The sequence below is a fragment of the Strix aluco genome, chromosome 16, assembly GCF_031877795.1.
Source record: "Strix aluco isolate bStrAlu1 chromosome 16, bStrAlu1.hap1, whole genome shotgun sequence".
Classification (NCBI taxonomy): domain Eukaryota; kingdom Metazoa; phylum Chordata; class Aves; order Strigiformes; family Strigidae; genus Strix; species Strix aluco.
The window spans coordinates 15136995-15156670 of record NC_133946.1 but is presented as its reverse complement, the minus strand read 5'-3'; the positions used below and the strand labels follow the sequence as shown (position 1 = coordinate 15156670).

Sequence of the window (19676 nt, the reverse complement as noted above, 5' to 3'; positions counted from 1 at the left end):
TGCTCATGGTTTTATATGTAAGCACACAGCATCATTTTACATTTAAATGTATATGTCTACAGAAATCTGTGATAATCCCCCATCCCTGGAATGCTTTATTAAATTCCATCCAGTTAGACTTAAAAAGAAAGAAAAAAAAGAAGAAGCTGAACAAGACAGCACTTAGTGAAATTCGGACAGGAATAAAAATAAAATAAATTTAGGCTGCCTTGAAGAAAGAAGAAAGCCATAAAAGTTTGGCATTAAGAGAAAGGTGAAAGAATGGATGTGCAGTAGGTTTTCATATTATAAGCAGAAAGGGGCAAATCAAATATGGTTATTTAAAAAAACCCCGGTATTAATGGAATCCATTGCCACAAGGTGTCACTCACGTCAGTAGCTTAGTGTTCCCTGGCTGAAAGAGGCTGTTCACAGTTGTTACTGTATGGAGTACAAGCTGCTCCTGGAGGGTGTAAGCCAGCCAGCCTTTCTCTGGGAAACATTAGGTGGGGGGAACTTGATGAATTTTGTTTTTTATATGCTGGAAGCTACTTTGCCTGTTCTGCCAAAGCATCTTGTGCTGCCGGAATCCGCTGATCTGCCCAGCATCACAAGTGCTAAACTTGCATTTGTTCATTCATAAGTTTTACTTAATCGTGAAAGGATCTGGCTGGCCCGTGAACGTTACCCTGATCTAAGCATGCCGTGAATCCAAATAGAAAATTTGTGGCAGAGGTGCATATCTTGCCTCAAGTGCAACATACCTCTCACTTGAGACAATCCTTACAGTTCTGGCTGTGGCTTCTTACAGAGCTCAACTCACATTGATCGACGCTCTATGCCTGCTATGGGCTACATGACGCATACTGTGAGCGCACCCAGTTTGCATGGCAAGTCGGTAAGTTGAGAGAGCAGTTACTTTTCTTTTGGGTCATCATAGTGTTGTAGTTAAGTTTTAAAATCCTGCTTATTCCATGGTAGCTGTATTTTTATTAGTTAAAACATAAATAACTTGAATGAGAACTTAATCTTAACCAGCTCCTAGTAAAGCCTGTAGGAATTTTGCTGTTATCTGCAATGTGAACAAGGGTGAGCTGTCTGTTATTAGAGGATTCAGCTTTTATTATGTTTATTTGACCAAATGCAGAGTTAATGAAATAATTGCTTAATCATGTCAAGTAACTGCTTTCTGGGCACTGAGGTGAAAAATGTAATTACAGTTACTCTCCCTGAAGACTGCTAATTTCCTCTTTACAATGTGTCTAAATACCTGCAGCCTGAAGAGCTAACATTGCTTCTCATTCGATTAAGGAGACATCAGGCTAAGTTGGCTAGTATACGAAATTACACAATCGCACAATTACTGCAGCACTTGCCAACTAATTCCACCTATCAGGTCAGCTGCTGCGTGGCTCATCTGTGCCGTATGACATTTTGTGACTCTGCAAATGCTTCGTTAGTGGCATGCTTGAGTCTGTGCTTTCTTGCCCATTCTTTGGTATTCTACAATTCCCAGGTCGTTTGCGGTTTTTCTTTGCTACTGTATTTGCTATAAAAGATGAGCATTTTAAGTTACAGGGCACCATGCATATGTTTCAAAGTTTTATGTATACTTCTTTTTTATACTATTTCTGAAATGCTGCATCTTCAGAAATGTGGGTTAAAGTATTAGATAAGTTCATTCTAAAGCAAAACCATTTCTTTGTGCTGCTTTCATGATGGGATTGGCTCCCTGTGCCACATGCTGCGTCACCTGCAAATTGAAATGCATCAGCCAGTTTGTACATTCATCTGAGCTTGTAAGTGTGTCAGTTCTGCAGGTGAATGTTGGTACATAAAAGCTCAGGGGCACCTTGGATCATCAACAGTGCTGTTGATTGCACTGATGTATGAAACTTGTAAATGTGAGATCAAACAGAAATGTACTTACAGAGCTCTTTGGTTCATATTAGAGTCTCAAAAATGAAGCCACCTGGCGATAAAATGTGGTAACTCTTCTTGGAATTGGTGAAGGCTTTATATTGGCCCAAAACTAAAGGAATTTTTGGTAATTTGGAAAAGTTTAAGTTCCCAACTTACCTCACCTACAGAACAATTGCACTAAGATGGGCGATAGTAAGAGAGATTTCTCCAAAAATGGGCAGACTTTCTAGTTGAGTCCTCAGCCAGACTTACAAGCTGATCAGACAAGAATTGTAAGTGAACACCTCTAAAGAAATGCAAGTGTGATCTATTGATTTTATGGCATAAAGGGTTTTCCTTTTTTAACTACACATTCTCATTGGCTCAAAACTTGAGAAAAGGTATAGTTGCGTTTTTCTTTTATTCTGAAATTTAAGGTACCCAGGATATAAAATCCTGTTCAAATAGTATTAAAAATTCTAGGAATTTTGGGGCATTTTGTCTGACTACAAAGCACATTTGCAACAGTTAAACTTTATTTTGTTCTGTATTGCAAATACCTCTTCTGAAAAAAGGAGAAATAACTTTGTTATGACTGCTGTGCATGCTTTTCTTGAAGTGACTGTAATGAAGATGTTGCTAAGTGAATATAACTATAAAATTAAGCTGATAGCAATTACAGGTGAGCCAATGAAAAATAAGGATCAGGTTGAATGCTGTTACTTAAAAGACAAAATGGATTCTCTAATCATATAACTGACATCTTTTTCAGTATTTTATTCCCAAAACTTATTTCATACTTTCCCTGAATAAAGGAATTCATATCTTAAAATGTGTATGAAATGGGATCAAAAGTATTCTAATGATTTTTTTATATGATGGCTTCTAGTTACATCTGACTTTTCTTCTCCCAAAGAGACATATTTGCTAGGGGACAACACCATAACTTTTTCAGTGAAGGGATAGTCAGTAGAAATTGGTCGTGAAAAAATAACTTCTGAAAATCTATTGTTTCAGTTACGTGTCTCATTAGAGGTGGAAAACTCAAATCTCTGATTGGAGGGTGGGCACAAGGTACTAATATTCTTGGGAAATATTTTGCCCATTTTTCAGCTGTAAATAGCAATATGCTGGTGGAGCAAGTGTGCTTTTTTTATGTACTTCCTACCCTGTTGTTTTGTTTCCTGTTTCATCCATTTTCTTATATAACCAATCCAAGTATTCTGAAATTGTTTCAAACATTCAAAGACATTGCATTGGTTTTTTTCCCTATGTACTTACCTGAAGGCGGATGACACTTATATCCAGTTGAAAAAGGATTTGGAATATTTGGATCTAAAGGTAAGAATTTTATTTTTTTTTTTTTTAGGAGTCTACTTCCATTGGTTTTTTTTACCTTTGTACCTACAGGTTTTCGAATCACCTTCTGTTCAGAGATGGAAACTATGTCTTTTGCCAGTTGTGCTTAGAATATTGAGTGTCATTATAGTAGTGACTATACAATTGAAATGCAAACTCAGAAAATGCAATTGCTTCAGCTTGTAGGATGAACTTGTGTTGCTGGTACTCAGATGAATGATATTATGTGGGTTTAGTGAAATCAGAGAAAAAAAATGATTCAAAATGTTTGCCTGCTGTACCATTAGAACCAATATGAAATCAGCTCCTCAAAGTTAAAACAGGGTGTTCTTTTAATCCAGCTTTTTCCCTTTAAATCTTCTTGAGCTGACTTTTTCCTTGTTTTTATCATATGCTGTATTTATAGTGTCTTGCTTTCTTGTGAAAATGTGGTGATTAATTAGCACCTATCATTTTTTTCATATTATTGTAGCTAAGAGATTTCCAATGCACCCATTCATCCATCCATCCAGAGATATAATCTGCCCACCTGATATTTTTCTTAAAAAAAAAAAAAGATAGTGATCATCAAAGCATCTGTCTAAACTAGATTACTTCTGTATCTGGTGCACCTGATAGGTGGCAATTTGATAGCAAATCTAGACTTATTAAGAGCAGGTTTTGAAGAAAAAAACCCAAAAAATATAATCATTCCACTTAGCAAAGCGGTCTACCACTTTCTATGGTGTATAGGATATCGCACCATATATAAAACATATGGTGTTTCTGATAATCAAGGTGGAGTGAAAATTGACGCCTTGTTATCCTCATTGTTTGCATGTACATAGTTCTCACTGATGCCGTGGGCCGTTGCCTTTGTGCAACTAATGAGCTGAGTGGACCTGTTAGTATGCATATTTCAATTTTATCTGATGTTTTAATGGCTGAATATATAACCAAATATATCAATGGAAAATACTAATCATCCATATTATATAAGAATGATGTAATTTCTCAAAATGGGCATTTCTTAATAACGTTCCTTCAGTAGTGGTCTGGAAATGTAAAAATTCAGGTCAGGTTGTTGAGAGATTAAAGAGACCACGTGAAACTTGAGAAGGTGTCTTTGTATTGGTTAAATTTCTGCTTTGCCACTAAACGTAGAGATGCTTTGTTTTGAGTGTGAGGAAAAAAGAATAGAGTGCTGGATGAACTAAGTAAATTACATATTGAATTGGTAATGGTGCAATATGGCAAATTCACAGTTAATATACTTGGTACCTTTCATTTAAGACACTGATGGCTTAGCTAGAAAGCCTGTTAATCCAGGTCTCTCTTTTTACTTCATTGGGCTTTGAGACAGACCCACTCTAATTAAACAATTTCAAATAGGACCAAAGATTTTACAACTGGAGTTAAACTTTTTTTTTTTCTCACTAAATCCATTATTTCTGAAGATCTCTATTCTTAGAGGTTTCAAAATACAATTCTTCAACATGGAATAATGATTAAGCAATTAACTGCATAATGCATGCCATAGTACTAAAACTGATTACAGTAACTGGTTATACAACATTTAGTAATTCATCATTACTGACATGTTTTGTCCCCCTCTTGCTCTTATCCTCTTATATGAGCCTATTTTTTATTATTTAAGTTTAAAAATATTATCTAATAAATAATTTTTATGTTAATAACAAGATTATATTGTTCAACATTATAGTGTATTGTCATAGCATAAGTATAAATTAAATAAAAATGCTTTAGAGATATTAATCCATTTCAGTAGTTTTCCATGCGAGCTAGCTCTGACATTAAAAAAAAGTCTAAAGACTGTTTACTCACACTGTGAGGAAAAATTATTGATAATTTTGAACTTGCCAAATACCACATGTTGTGGAGGTTTCTTTTAACAGTATTGCCCTTAGATTATGAACGTTTTTTTTCCCCCAAATTGTTCAAATATATTCTTTTTTCACTCATGAAATAAAGGTATGTTGGAGCATGAAAGAAATAGTGTACGTGTATGCTATAGCATAACCATGCCTCTTCTGGAAACAGATTTCCACAGTTGTGTTTCCACAGTTAATTTTTTAATCTCTAAAGTGGGTAGACCCTGTATTAGAAAAGCAGACAGGAAGAGCAAAGGAAAGAAAAACTCAATTTTCCCCACAAGCTTCTAAGATGACTTTGCAGATAAGGGGAAATACAAGTGATGAAGCCAGCTTCCCTTTTTGTGACTGTGAAATCAAGTTGTTGAAGGCTACAGGAGGCATGGACGGGCATTATATATGGGCAGAATACTTTGCTGACATTCCCAAGCAGGTTATACAAAATATGGATGAGGAAGTATAGGAAAGTTTGTGTTGCTAAGTACAAATTGTGCAACCAGTCGAAGCAGATCTGGGGCCCTCTAAGTGGTTCAGCAGTGGTCCTGCTTTGTCCTTCTGCAGTCATACTGTAATATCTGAAGCTGCTTAGTTTCTGCTGTAGTTGAAAGAGGTTGCTAGTGTAAGCTTGTGCCACATAGATAATGAAGGGAATAGTGAATGGCAGGTATTTGTTATGGGAAGAAGGGTAAGTGTGATTGAAATAACTTTTTTCACTGAAGTTTTAACTAGGTTGCTCAAATTATCAATATAGAGCTCTTGGTGCAAACGTTACTACATATTACATGGCAGAAAATATCTTACTGGAATTCCCAACACTCTTGAAACTGCAATTGGACAAGTCTGAGCAAATCCTATTTTGTCGTGTGTTTGTATGTATGTTTTGCAAAAGTAAAAAAGTCTTATGGTTGTATGAACAATCTACCCACAACATAACAAGATAGGTAGATATCCAGTTGTAGCCTCTGTAATGGCAGATTATATAGACTATAAACCTCAAGGATCAGTGTGATGTAAGAGCGTGTGATTACTGCTGCTCATGGAGTTTTGAGTTGTAAGGTTTGGGGTTTTTAATTTTTACATCTGTAACAAGCTATTACTAAACTTTTGTTTGAAACAGATAGAAAATAATGGACCTCTGATCAACATGATATACAAAGTGCTAAAGAACTCAGCACAAGGGTTACTATCCAGTATACATGTAAGACTGCTTGCATCTGATATGCACTCATCCCATTGCTTTTTAAAATAGCAGTCAATGTTTACATATTCTGGCTTTTACAGGTGTCTTATGGTAAACAGTAAAGCTTTCTGCAAGACTTTATTTTTTTTCTTTCCTTTTTTTTCCCTTTCCTTCCCCCCCCCCCCCCCCATTTTGGAGTCTGTATGTGAAATTATGGCTGAACTCAGTGTTTGGTTTCATTTTATCATGTTTTGAAAATGATTGTGTCAAGTAGTGATTCCTATGTGTAATTTTGAAAAGTGAAAGCATGCTAAATCTTCATTATGTTCTCATGTTCGCTGCTTGATAATTAGCAAATTCTTTACAGTTCTGATTATGTAATTTAAAATATCCCCAAAATCTGTAGACTGGTTTTTATGTTAATTGCATTGCTTTGAAAAAGGTTTTTGCATTCTCTTAGATTGCAGGTAATTAAATATGCAAAATTATTACTTTGACATGCTAGTATTTATGCTTACATTTAATTATTTGTGGTTATTAAGTAATTCAATTAATACTTTTGAAAGAAAGGCTTTTTCTTATATAAAACACACCTTCGTTGAAAATATCCAAAAATTGAAAGTCTTGAGAGTCAGTAAATGCTTTTGATTTTGGTGGTGGGGAAGTAACATTTCATCACATGAAAACACATAAGTCTTTGAATGGAGTCTGCCATTGGAGGAGAGAAGATGGTAAACCTAAATGATGACCATATTCTTCTGTCTTAAACCTACTTTGTTATTTGAAAATACTCTGTGTAGATGGCTAACTTCATGTAACATGGTAGATGAGAAACTGAGGTTGTATCAAAAATTTATCTACACTTACAGTAAAATTTAATTACTTTAAGAATTAAACTGGCATGATCCTGTTTGTTAAGTTAATAAGTAAACTATGTAGCCTCAAGTCTGGAGATTGCCACTAAGCAACAAAGCAAACTACCCCTTCTACCCCACCAAAAAAGCCAACAACTTCTGCTTTTACATTAAAACCGCTGCTCTTATATTATTAAAGACAATATTTAGGTGAATTTTTCTTCATTAACTCTCACCTTTATATGAATGGAAATATACTGTATATGAGTACTATACTTATAAACACCAGGTGTTTCTATGGTAAGATAGTATTTGCTTTAATGAATCTTTAAAAGTGTTCTAATTTAGTAATACAAAGTCATTAGATTTTAAGGCTTTTAAAAACTGTATGATTAATGAGATGTATTATATTACCATTTTCTTAATCTCATTTATTCACAAAAAAGGTCCCATGTAGACAGTGGAAATAATAAACATTTCTACAGAAATAGACGTGCCTTCATTTTAAGATTGTTGTGAAGGTTGGAAGTATAAAATAGTATAGTTTCTGTACTGATTTAAAAACTGTGTTACGTGAGAAGATAATCTTCGCACCAGAAATTGAATATGAAACTAGTGTTTTATGGAATGAGAGATTTGGTATATTATAAACATGTCAAAATAATTAATTACTTTTAATTCCATTATAGCACTTTTATAGCAGCCTGTCTTTAATAAATTTCACCCTATACTATGGAAGACACTATGCTTTGTAGAATGAAATAGTTGCAAAAAAGTTGTATTTTCAGTCGTTGATTAATGCTGCTATTCTTGCAGCCAGACATTTAAAGGAACTTCCAAGTCCTTTGGCTTCAAGGAAGCCATTAAAGTTGAACTGTTAAAACTATTAGGTTCTGCAGGAACAGAACCTTTGTGACCGTAGACAGGTGGGATTATAATGTTTTGTACAGAATTTTAAGCTACTCTGAGTTATTAAATAACCTCATAAAACCACTAATCCTTTGTGATAACATTTTTTTAAAAGTAAAACCATATTTAGAAAGACTCGTATCCAAAATTTTACTCATCTTTGTTAATAAACATGAATATTTAACAAAACTTTTCATTGTTGAAGCATAATTAGGTTTTAGTTTGCAACAAATTTCTCAGACCTTTAAAACTTGTTTCTCTTAGGTGACAGGGCGTGACACGTTAAAAGAACGAAGTACAAAACCTGTCAAGATTGCAGAAAGTGATACTGATGTAAGTATCAAATACCACTTCAGAACCTCTTGCATTATTCTGAATATTTGTGTTGTACTGTTATGTGTTCACATTATTATGCTATTTGGGGCAAAATATTGCTAGTGGAGACTTTTCTGCTTGGTTTTTAAAATGTAACATTATTTATATGATTTCATTTTCAGGTCAAACTAAGCATTTTCTGCGAGCAGGACAGAATTCTGCAGGATTTGGAGGACAAAATAAGAGCCCTTAAGGAAAATAAAGTTAGTAAATTAAAAAGAGTTTTATAAAATAAATAACAACTTTCATCTAATCATAAAATATGGTATTGCAAACAAAAAAATTAAATTACAGGATGCTGCTTGCATTGTTGTCATTTTCTTTGGACATGTGTATAAACATATAAGGAAAAGAATTGCTTTTTATGTTAGGATTGAGTACCCGCTTTTAGAAAAGATGTTTTTAAAAATGAATGTTTTAAAACCATATACATCTAATTTTCTGGTATTTATTACAAATTGGGGTACATACACTTTCTCTGTAGTTTTGCTTTATGTCTTAATATGTATATGGTGAGAGGCTGAGTCATGTTTCATTTGCAGTTCTGCCCGCTTGCACAAAAATTGTTTGCATAAGTAGCAGCGTGCTACCATATTGAGCTCGCTCTGTAACTTGTGTGGTGTTTTGTTGTTTTGTTTGTTTAAAAAAAATAAAAGAAAAATGAGTGAGAGAAGGGAGAGATTTTCAAATTAGTAAGAATTTCAGAAATGTATGCTGGTTTATATATAGTATAGACTGAAATGCTGAAATATTTTCTGTGACAAGTTTGTAGTTGGAACCCCCCACCTTTCTGCTGTGCCCATTCAAGTCAGAGTTCAAATAGTAAACAATAACAAAATGGTTTGCCTTTCCTAGTCTTTCCTTCCTGTATGTATCTTTATCTGCTTCACTGCCTATGAGCTATAGGTGTCAACAAATTGAGGTGGTGCAGAAAAAATCTATTTTAAAATGAAAGTACTGTCCAGGTTGATCCTTCAGAAGAGCTACTGTGCAAAAATGACTCGGTGTTACTTAGTCCTGACTGAATGAATTGGGCCTACTTCATGTTTTAGACAATATTTTAATCCCTCACGTGGCTAAATCAACTATAGCAGTGAATGAACACCTATCATTAAATAAACAGCTAATGCTGTGCTGTGGTAGGGCTGTCACAGTTCTGCACTGCTTAAGGGAATTTTTCTGAAACTGTAAATTACAGTTTTTTACAGACTATAAATAGAAAAATTCCCTTCTCAGTGCTTTGTGTTTTCCACATTTGGCTACCTAATGGAAAGATTAAATGGAAAATATCAGATAATTTTGGTTATAATAGTTAATTAAGGCTCTTGCACTTTTTCATTTACATCTTAGTCTCCACAACAGGAGGCCAATCCTAACCTCTAGTGGCTTATAGAAAAGACTGGGGGCGTGGAAAACAACTTCTATATTTCGCAGGTAGATCTGTAAAATTCCATGTAAATGTTGAAGCTTACTGCCATCATCTTCTTTTTAGGATCAGCTGGAGTCTGTTTTGGAGGTTTTACACAGGCAGATGGAGCAGTACAAAGACCAACCACAACATGTAGAAAAAATTTCTTACCAGCAGAGACTTTTGCAAGAGGATCTCATACATATTCGGGCTGAAATATCCAAAGTTTCAACGGTATGTGGTTTTGGTTGTTTCAAGAAAACCATAACTAAAACACCAGTTAAGAGTAAAACTGTATTGTTCATTGGATAGGGGAGTTAAGTCCTGTTCTGAACTGATTTGGTTAAGGTACAGGATACTAAACCAGAACAAAAAAATTTAAACGATCTCTCCAGCTTTCCTTTTCAATGCTCCCTTCCCACCGCCTCCCAAACAAAAGCTAAACCCCCTTTTTTATACCTTTTTCCATTTATGTATGGGGCTTAAATTGCAAATCTTTCAGCTAGTACTTTGAAAATATCAATGTGCTTCCATGGTATTTTTCCAGGGGAAAAGGAGTTGAGAAAGTCTGTTGATATTTTAGTCAAAATTTACTGTTGATGTTATGACTTAATAAAATTCAAATGCAATTTCATGTTGCATTTTAATTAATAAGATATTTCTAACAATTGGCCATGAAAGAGAGTATATTGAACCTGGGTGTTGTGTACTCATTATATTATTCCTACTTCTTAATGAATATGGGACTAGCTCTTCATAAGATTGTTTCTAGAATTGCATGAACACTTTTCCTAAACTAAGATCTGATCATTAAAATGCCAATGTTATTTAAATGTGTATATGCAGTATCTTGTGCCTGTAGAAAATGTATGACTTCCACAGACAGCATTTAAACTTTAATCAGGGGTGTAAATAGCAAGTTTACAGAATGGCTGTACTGGTCCAGTCCCAGGCTCCTTCTAGCCCAGGGTTCTGGCTTCAGAAGTGGGCATAAGCAGATGCTTAGGGAAGAGTAAGGATAGGAGACGTGGGTAGTATTTCCTGTCATAACCACTCCAGCTTTGAACTGTTTTCTACTTGGAGAATTCCTGAGATTGGTGGGTTTTTTGTCTATTTAGTAATCCTCAGTAGATCTCATTTCCAAGAACCTGTACAGTCTGCTGTTAAATTGTGTGAATCTTTTGCATCCAAAACATAGTTTGAAAAGGTATTGCACAGATCTTTTTTCCCACTACATGGACAGCCACTTTCTTTTGTTTGTTTTGAGTATGACTCGTACATGTTTCATGTGATAGACCCTTACTCTTGTATGAGAAAGGACGGGGAACAGTCAGTCGTTACCTACTCTCTCCATGCCACTCATGGTTTCAGAGAACTCCATTATTTCTTCCCCTCAACTCCCAAGTGATCTCTTTTCTAGACTTCAGAGAAAAAGCCTATTCCATCATCCCTTACATAAAAATGCTCCAGAAACTTGATTTTTCTCAGTTCTGAGTCAGAAGGCAGACTGTGGTGCCATGGATGCTAGAAATAATCTAAGTCAAGTAAGAGTGATTGGATGGCCTTATTTTCCATGTGTCTGCTTGTTTATTCTCTTCTAATGCCATTACAACACAGCCTGTAGATCTTTTAAAGGGTGACCTGCTTTGTGTTTCAAAACATAAGTTCTGGCTCAGGTGACTGGATTTTAATTATAAACTTGTTTTAAATAGAGAAGTAAAGTAAAAGGAAATGGAACTAGAATAGACTTGATTCCTTCATAGCATATTAGTCATAGTTCAGATTCTATCACATGCCAGTTTTATACTTAAATGGTTTTGTGTGAGGGAGCTGGCCAGAGTTTTTTTAACTAGGAATTCTTGATTTGATCTTACAAGCTATAAAGCATTTTGAAGTTTATCATCAACTCTAAGCAAAAATGTAGACTACAAAAAGGATTTTTTGCTTCTTTTCATAATAGAACACCACCATCTTAAAACCACTTTGGCGCTCAATTAGGGAATGGATAGTGATTTCAAAGTTTATTGTAATGAATTAGAGTATTCCCTCTGTTAACAGGAAATGGAAAATGCCTGGAATGAATATCTGAAATTAGAAAAGGATGTGAGCCAGCTGAAAAAAGCCTTACAGGAACAGATGAATAGTTCATTGGTATCTCAGGTGAGTCCATTTCCAGACACTGGTTTACTTATGAGATGATTTTGTCTGAACTTGAAACAATCATCTCATAAGGGAAATTCTCTGCAATTTTTGCACTGTATTCAACTGTCACGTAGTTTAGTTTGCAAAGTTCAGGCATTGTAACAGTATAGCTGTGCAGTAACTAGCTATCTTGCAGCATGTGTAATAGTTTCTCCTAAATTGTCTATGCAAATTTGTCATTATTTTATTATGTTTTTATTGCATGCTGACATCTTGACATTGATAACGTATTTAATTTATAAGACTATGCAGGACTTCTTAGTCTTCCATTTATTTGATCTGACATTGTTGGCTTCTTTATCCATTTTGAAGAACATCAGTCACTAGCTTGCTATTGTCATTACTTGTTCTTTGTCGTGTTCTTCTATTTATGGAAGATTTATCTCTGTAGATTGTTTTGTGAAGTGGTGTAAGTGTTTAACAGCCATCAGTAATTGAAAGGCATCTTGGTTTTGAATCAGTTACTCAGTTTTGAATCTTACAAAGCTTTGTTCGAAGCTAAATTATTCTGTTTGCTGAACTGGATGTGGCATACCGGATTATTTCTGCACACCTGCTTACAACTGGTGATTTTATTCTTAGAGCAAGGAATACAGCTGTGTTTAAGCCGAACAGTTTTATTTAAAATACAGAACACAAGGAACAAAGCTAATGTATGCATTTTTCTCAAACCTTAGCTTACTTTTCCAAATATCCTGGACCAAAAGAGCTCACCAAATTTATTCATTTGCAATGAATATCTGATCAGATATGAATTGAAGTCTATTTATTTTCACTATTAATGGATAAGTGTTTTGTATCAAAGCAAGAGTTGTAAAACTTCTTTAGATTGCATCTTCAAAGTCTATTTTAGTTTACTTTTGATTTTGGGAGGTGGGGGAGAGTGATTCAGTTTCTAGAGCCAGAATATTATGTAATTGAGTTCAGCTGTAGAATACATACCTCCTAAAATACCCCTGGGATTTTTTGAATAAAATCATCCCTGTATGAAGTTATTTTGTTTAACAAAGGGAAATTACAGGTTTAAATAAAATATACTTTAAGTACTTTAACAAAGAATTTTCAGTTGTGCATTGAGCATGCTTAAAATACTGGATGTATGGATGCGATTCAACACATATAGAAGGGAATGCAGTTTGCACAGGAAATATGTTAACTCAGTTTTATTATCTCATATCACATACATGCATAATTATAAAAAATGCACATGCACACACACACATGCATGATGTGTGTTTTGTGTGTGTATACTTACATATATATGTGTATATATATGTATGCATAGGTAGGTTTGGCTAAGACTTTAAAAAATGTTTCTGAATACCTATTTCAGGGGTACTAAGGGGAGCTGATCTTTTCAGAAAGTACTGAATATTCTTAAAACTCACTTGAAGTATCCATACTAGTTAGAGGGGTTTTTTGATGTCTGCCCAAGGGTATGTAGATTCAAGGTTGTTTATCTAGTATTTTCCAATAGCACTAAATTAATACACACTGTATTTTAAAAGATGCAGTTTTCATGGAATATTATTAAAAATTCAGCAAATTTGCAGGCTCCAGTTGCTGTAGGAAGCAGCTAATGTTATTTCTGTGTAGCACTAGTTAAGAGGTTCAAATCTAAACGTTTCAAGCAGCTTGGTCAGAGTAAATCTTGCTCTTAAGAGTGTAGCTTCATTGTCTTTTGCTTAAGGATTGGAGAGATCTGGGCATGATGAAATTAACTGAGATGTGGTATTTTGTCAGTGATAACTTTTTAGTTGGTGTTTCTCCTGGTTTTATAAATCATTCTAAATTATGTTGCTGTGTGAAGGAAGTTAGAGAAATCGATTTATCTCTGCAAGTTACCTTTTCATGCTTGCCCATAAAGTATATTTATACCCTTATCGTAAACAGCAATCTTGGCTTTCATAATTTAAAAATAAATTCATCTGTTTATCTTTTAGATCTATTCCATTTTTGATCTAAAATATTCTCTTCACATCAATATTTAAGTAATGGGAAGAAATAATATTAAAAGATCTCCTGGCTTTTTGTACATTACTTATCGAGCAATTTCCCAACGGTTTTAGAAGCAGGATTTTTTGTACATGTGGGTTTTTTTTAACCAATTCTGAGGCTTGATTATTGTAAATCCATCATTTGGTTCCTTGTAGTGTGATTAATCTCAGAAAAATGAAATGAAATGTGCAAATTTATAGTTTGTATCCTGACAATCTTTCAAGATACATCCCATCTATCGAGTGAGTTTGCTACAGGCAAATAACATTCTCCATCATTTAAATGTTTGTGTTCTTGGCACCCTGTTTGCTGATCTGTAACCTGGCTGAACATATTTTCTGATCTAAGACAGAAAGTGGAAGGCAATTTATATGCCTTCCTTAGCTCTATGAGGTGTAAAAGCTTTTACTAAAGTTTTTCTCTTTCAGGCTTATAGGATTAATTAGCAGTTATTTTGCAGCTCATGGCAAGTGATGGGTTTCTAGAGTTCTTGAGCAGTTTGTAAGCAATTCTTAACTTCTGCTTTCTTTAATAATATTGTTTTCCTCTTGGTTTTACTAAGTTTATTCGTAATGACAATTTCCAAAGACAGGATTACCAGGCTTTGATTAAATAGATGAGAATAGCTATTTATGATGATTGCATTGAACATCTGACTGAAGTCGTGGCTTCAGTAGCCAAGGCCTCTGGCTGCAAGATGCAGTCGAAGGTAGAGTTCACAGAGCAGACAAAGCTTCCCTTCCTTTCCTCCTGGAAAGCCTCTGCAAAGCACATAGGATGCAAGATAAGACCAAATCCTGGAACAGCAGCAATATATTGTTTCAACCTATAATTCTCATCATGTCTAGTAGGCCTAACCACCCAAATATAAGCAGAAATTAAATTTGTCAGCCCTTCTGAGTTAGCTTGGGTTTTATATTTCATCTATTAAAAGCCATTAGGAAGTTCATGGCAGTATTTGGGGAGATGATACTGATTTTTTTCTTTTTAAATATTGGACATTTCCCCTAAATGTATTAAGATGAGTTTTGCATGGCTGAAGTAGCAGTCTTAACTGTGTTAGTATAGGATTTAAGAACAAAGTTCAAATGAAAAGGTTCTGTAAGCTCTTTTTATGTAGAACATTAAACTAGGTTTTTGTAGCTTGAATAATATTGTAGAGAAAAAAGTAGAGGTGTGTCTTTCCACCAGTCTTCTATAGGAAGTCTTGGGGAGGAGTGGCTGGAGAGCTGTCAGTCAGAGAGGGACCTGTGGGTGTTGATTGACTGCTGGCTGAACATGAGCCAGCAGTGTGCCCAGGTGGCCAAGAAGGCCAAAGGTATCCTGGCTTATATCAGAAATAGTGTGGCCAGCAGGGACAGGGAAGGGATCTTACCCCTGCACTCGGCACTGGTGAGGCTGCACCTTGATCACTGTGTTCAGTTTTGGGCCCCTCACTACAAAAAGGCCATTGAATGACTCGAGCGTGTCCAGAGAAGGGCAACGGAGCTGGTGCAGGGTCTGGAGCACAGGTCTGATGGGGAGCGGCTGAGGGAACTGGGGGGGTTTAGTCTGGAGAAGAGGAGGCTGAGGGCAGACCTCATCACCCTCTACAGCTACCTGAAAGGAGGTTGCAGAGAGCTGGGGATGAGTCTCTTGAACCAAGTAATAAGCCATAAGACAATAGGGAATGGCCTCAAATTGCGCCAGGGAAGGTTTAGACTAGATATTAGGAAGTATTTCTTTCCAGAAGGGGTTGTTAGGCGTTGGAATGGGCTGCCCAGGGAGGTGGTGGAGTCCCCATCCCTGGAGGTGTTTAAGAGTAGGATCGACATAGCGCTGAGGGATCTGGTGTAGTTGGGAACTGTCAGTGTGAGGTTAATGGTTGGACTGGATGATCTTCAAGGTCTTTTCCAACCTAGATGATTCTGTGATTTTGTGAAGACTCAGAAAATGCTCTAATAAATTTTATGGGCAAGATATGTTGGTTTGTGTTGGTTTGGGGGTTTTTTGTTTGTTTGGGGTTTTTTTTAAATTTTAAAATAATTATTTAACTAATGTCTAGACTCCTAGGTTTTCGTGTAAGTTCTGAAATGTTAGTTTGGTTTTGGTATCAGAAGAAGCATAAGCCCATAATAAATTAAAAATGAGATATAATTGATTTTTCTCTTTTTCTTTCACTACAAACATCAGGAGAAAATGCAAATACAGAAAGACTTGTGGAGAATTGAAGATGTTACAGCTGGCTTGAGTGCAAATAAAACAAACTACAAAACCATAGTAGACTCTATCAAGAATCCAGGTAAGGAGAACATAATTAAAACATAAAAAATACAGAAGCGTGGCTGAATCTGTGGGTCTGTGCAGATAGTCTAGAAGTTTGTTCTGCTGCAGAAAATCCAGTTAATTCTGCTATAAGAGAATCTCTGTTGACTGAGCACATTAACTTGGTATTTCTTTGACTGAGGTGGCAAAAAGGTTTTTTGTTGTTTGTTTTCACATACTAATGGCACTAAAATGTAACAAGCCATAAAAAAGGGAACGATAAGAATAAGAATAATGGGCTAAGTTCTTCAAGTTGCTGAAGGAGTTTCTGTCACATGCCAAGCTCATACCACTGTAGTATCTATTCTGCATTCTGTCCAGGAGCTCCAGTCTGTGTTGTTCTCTGCCTTCCCCGCCCCCCCCCCCCTCCTTGGATGCTGCCCAACTGCCCTTGCTGCAGTTGCCTTCCCCCTCCCTCTTCAGGCAAGTGTTTGGTGGGCAGAGCAACAACATCAGCAATGGAAAAGAGTAAGGGAAAGTGTGTGTGGTCTGCATTTTAATTGCTTTATTATGTTTCAAAGAAAAGACCTAATGCATTGGGATAGCAAGAGACTGTTAACGCCTACTGTAAATTCACTTTATATTTAAAGTATCTTTGCTTACCTTTTACATACAGAGATAAAATAGTTCTGAGATGGTGAGATCTTAAATAAAATAAGATAAGGCTATGAGTGCTTAGCCTTGTCTAGATCTATAGGCATCTCAAGGAATCTGTGGCACAGGGCCAGATACAGCCTGTGAACTGATTTTGCATGACTCTCGGGCTTTTCCTTCCTTTCCTCCCACTGCCCTCTCCAAGGAATTTTACTGGATGATATTAAAGTGGGTGTTTTTATTTTTGGCCTGAAAGACTTGCTTGATCCTCATCAAAAAGATGTTTTTCACCTCTGCTATAATGCTACAATCAAACATTTTAATGTCCCAAAAAACCCCTGTTTGTGTTCAAAGCAACGTGCAGAGTATTAGGGCTGTGTTATGAAGTCTAAGGATGTTAATTGCTATTCTTATGAACATCATCGATAAGAAATAACATGTAATACATTTGCATTTTTTTCCTCTAGAGAGAAAAATAGTGCCTTCATTTTCTCAGTCTTCAGTGCCTTCCTTACCAGCTTCCCTCGCAACTGCGGAGGGCAAACTTTCAGTTACACAAAGCCCTCCTCCCAGTCCGGTTAAATCCCCTCTGGAGGTTAGGCTGTATCCACAGCCTTATTTCCAGGCCAGACTGCAGCACCAAGCACAGCAGCTGAAAAAAATCGAGCCGCCTCTTCAGTCACCCATTAAGCTCAAGCCAAAGGTTGTAAGTACTGCTCTTGTGAGATTCATTCACCAGTGTTTCCATTTACTTCTGGAAGAAACAGTGACAGTTTCCTGGTTACAAAGTGCACCCAGTGTGGAGGCACAACAGGGAGACACTTAAGGTGTTTGTATAGAAATTGTGCAATAGCACTTACAGGAGAATACATGTGCATAACCTGGGGCTTTACGTACAGTAGCCATGTACTGTTTTAGAACATACCGATGAAGAGCCTTCCTTGCTTATGCTTTGTGGTTGATTAGTTGTTTGCTTTCTTGGGGCTTGTTTGGTTTTTAAAGCCTCAAGCTCCTGGCTTGGACAGAGCAGAGCATGCTAAAGCAGTCACCAATAACTCATATCATGTAATGAACCTTCAGTCAGTTTACACCAGATTGTTTTCAGACTGTTTGCCAAATACTTGTGCTATCCTGTTACCAGGAAGATGAAGCACCGCCCAGACCTCCTCTCCCTCAGTTGTACAGTCCTGATGATCAGCCACCAGCTGTCCCACCTCTCCCGAGAGAAGCCACTGTCATCAGACACACGTCAGTGCGGGGCCTGAAACGACAGTCAGATGAAAGAAAGAGAGACAGAGAACTCGGACAGTATGTGAATGGAGATTATAGGGTGAGTGCTCGTACACCTATACACCTGCACTTTAAAGATATGTGAACCTATAATAAAGGATACTATTGTCTGTAAAATACATGGACCTCTAGATCTTGCAATAAGGAGAGAGATATAATGGCAGAGAGATAGTAATGGCAGGGAGAGATCCCTGTCGCATAATAATGGCAGAGAGATTTAGTAATCCAGAAATAAAGCTTTAGGATTTGTTTTAAGATTACTAAGACTTGCCTGTGATTTCATTTGAGCTGATGAATATTTTTCCATATAGGTGGAACTGCGCTCATACATGAGTGAACCAGAACTAGCAACAATAGGTGGTGACCTCAGCCAACCTTCCAGTGGTTTAATAAGCTCTGACAGTGGGTACCAGACATTACCTACCCGTGGTAAGCCAGGAATTTATGTAGCTGATTTTTAACAGTGCTGTCTGTATAGGAGCTTTTCTCTCCTAGGATTTTCTGGAGGTGGGTCTTTATCATCAGATCATTATTTTTAGATTAACTATAATGTGCTGTGAAAGTCTAGAGATTTTGTGCATTTTAATGGTACCATTACAGACAACCAGCCTTTTGCAAAGCAACTTAATATATAATGCTTTAAAAAAGCATAGCAAAACATGAAATCAGCTATTAGAATGTCTCCTATATTCAGAGTTATTTTTCCTCTTACTTTGTGTGATCTTTTACAAACTCAAGTATTTTTTTAAGCACTTAACATTGCCATTGAAATGAAAGTGATAAAGAATATGAATATAATGCCCCCAGACACTACATGTGACTTGACACTTGATCCCCATTGTGCTACAGTCCTGTAACTGTTTCACAAATGAGGATAGAGAGGATATTTGGGAAAGAGCAATTGATTTCTTAGCCATTCTCTTCTTATTTCTTTCCTTTCTAACTGTGAATGTTAAAGTTTGATTTTATTCATACAGATGTGATTATTTGAACAGCTTATCTACTGTTGTACAGCTGAGTTCACCCCACACCTCATTTAATATAAGCTTCTCAATTATTGTACATCTTTCTGAATTTTGATCAATAGTGACCTGAAACACATTACTTCTGGCTGAAATGAAATTTCATGCCTCTCGTGGTCTTCTGAACTACAAACTCTGAAACGTGAGCTAAAATAGTAAGCAGAATGCCATAGAAAAAGTGTGATAATTTAAAAAATATGTGACACTTGTCTTCATTTTGTCTGTCATTTGGTTTTAAAACATTCTCTTTTTCTTTATAAAGGTTTATCTGGATCAACTTCCAGATTGCACCAATCATCTACCATTTCATCATATGCAACACTACGAAGGGATAGGTCCAAGGTAAGTTTTAAATCAACATCCGAAGGCAAATGTCTGAACTGTTCAAAACAGTTAGGCCCAGAATATATTTTGCATAGCAGGAAGTGG

The 19676-nt window shown here is 36.1% G+C and overlaps 1 protein-coding gene across 7 annotated transcripts in view; it reads left to right on the top strand.

Moving 5' to 3' along the window:
* Positions 1 to 19676, top strand: part of PLEKHA7 (pleckstrin homology domain containing A7) — a 158243-nt gene that overhangs the window by 124046 nt on the left and 14521 nt on the right. For all 7 annotated transcript variants that reach the window (XM_074842565.1, XM_074842564.1, XM_074842569.1 and 4 more), the window contains 11 exons: positions 791 to 877; positions 3169 to 3222; positions 8319 to 8387; positions 8552 to 8632; positions 9922 to 10071; positions 11896 to 11997; positions 16210 to 16318; positions 17403 to 17641; positions 18077 to 18265; positions 18537 to 18654; positions 19510 to 19589. In XM_074842565.1, coding sequence (XP_074698666.1) covers positions 791 to 877; positions 3169 to 3222; positions 8319 to 8387; positions 8552 to 8632; positions 9922 to 10071; positions 11896 to 11997; positions 16210 to 16318; positions 17403 to 17641; positions 18077 to 18265; positions 18537 to 18654; positions 19510 to 19589 — 1278 coding nt within the window. The remainder of the gene's footprint in view (positions 1 to 790; positions 878 to 3168; positions 3223 to 8318; positions 8388 to 8551; positions 8633 to 9921; positions 10072 to 11895; positions 11998 to 16209; positions 16319 to 17402; positions 17642 to 18076; positions 18266 to 18536; positions 18655 to 19509; positions 19590 to 19676) is intronic.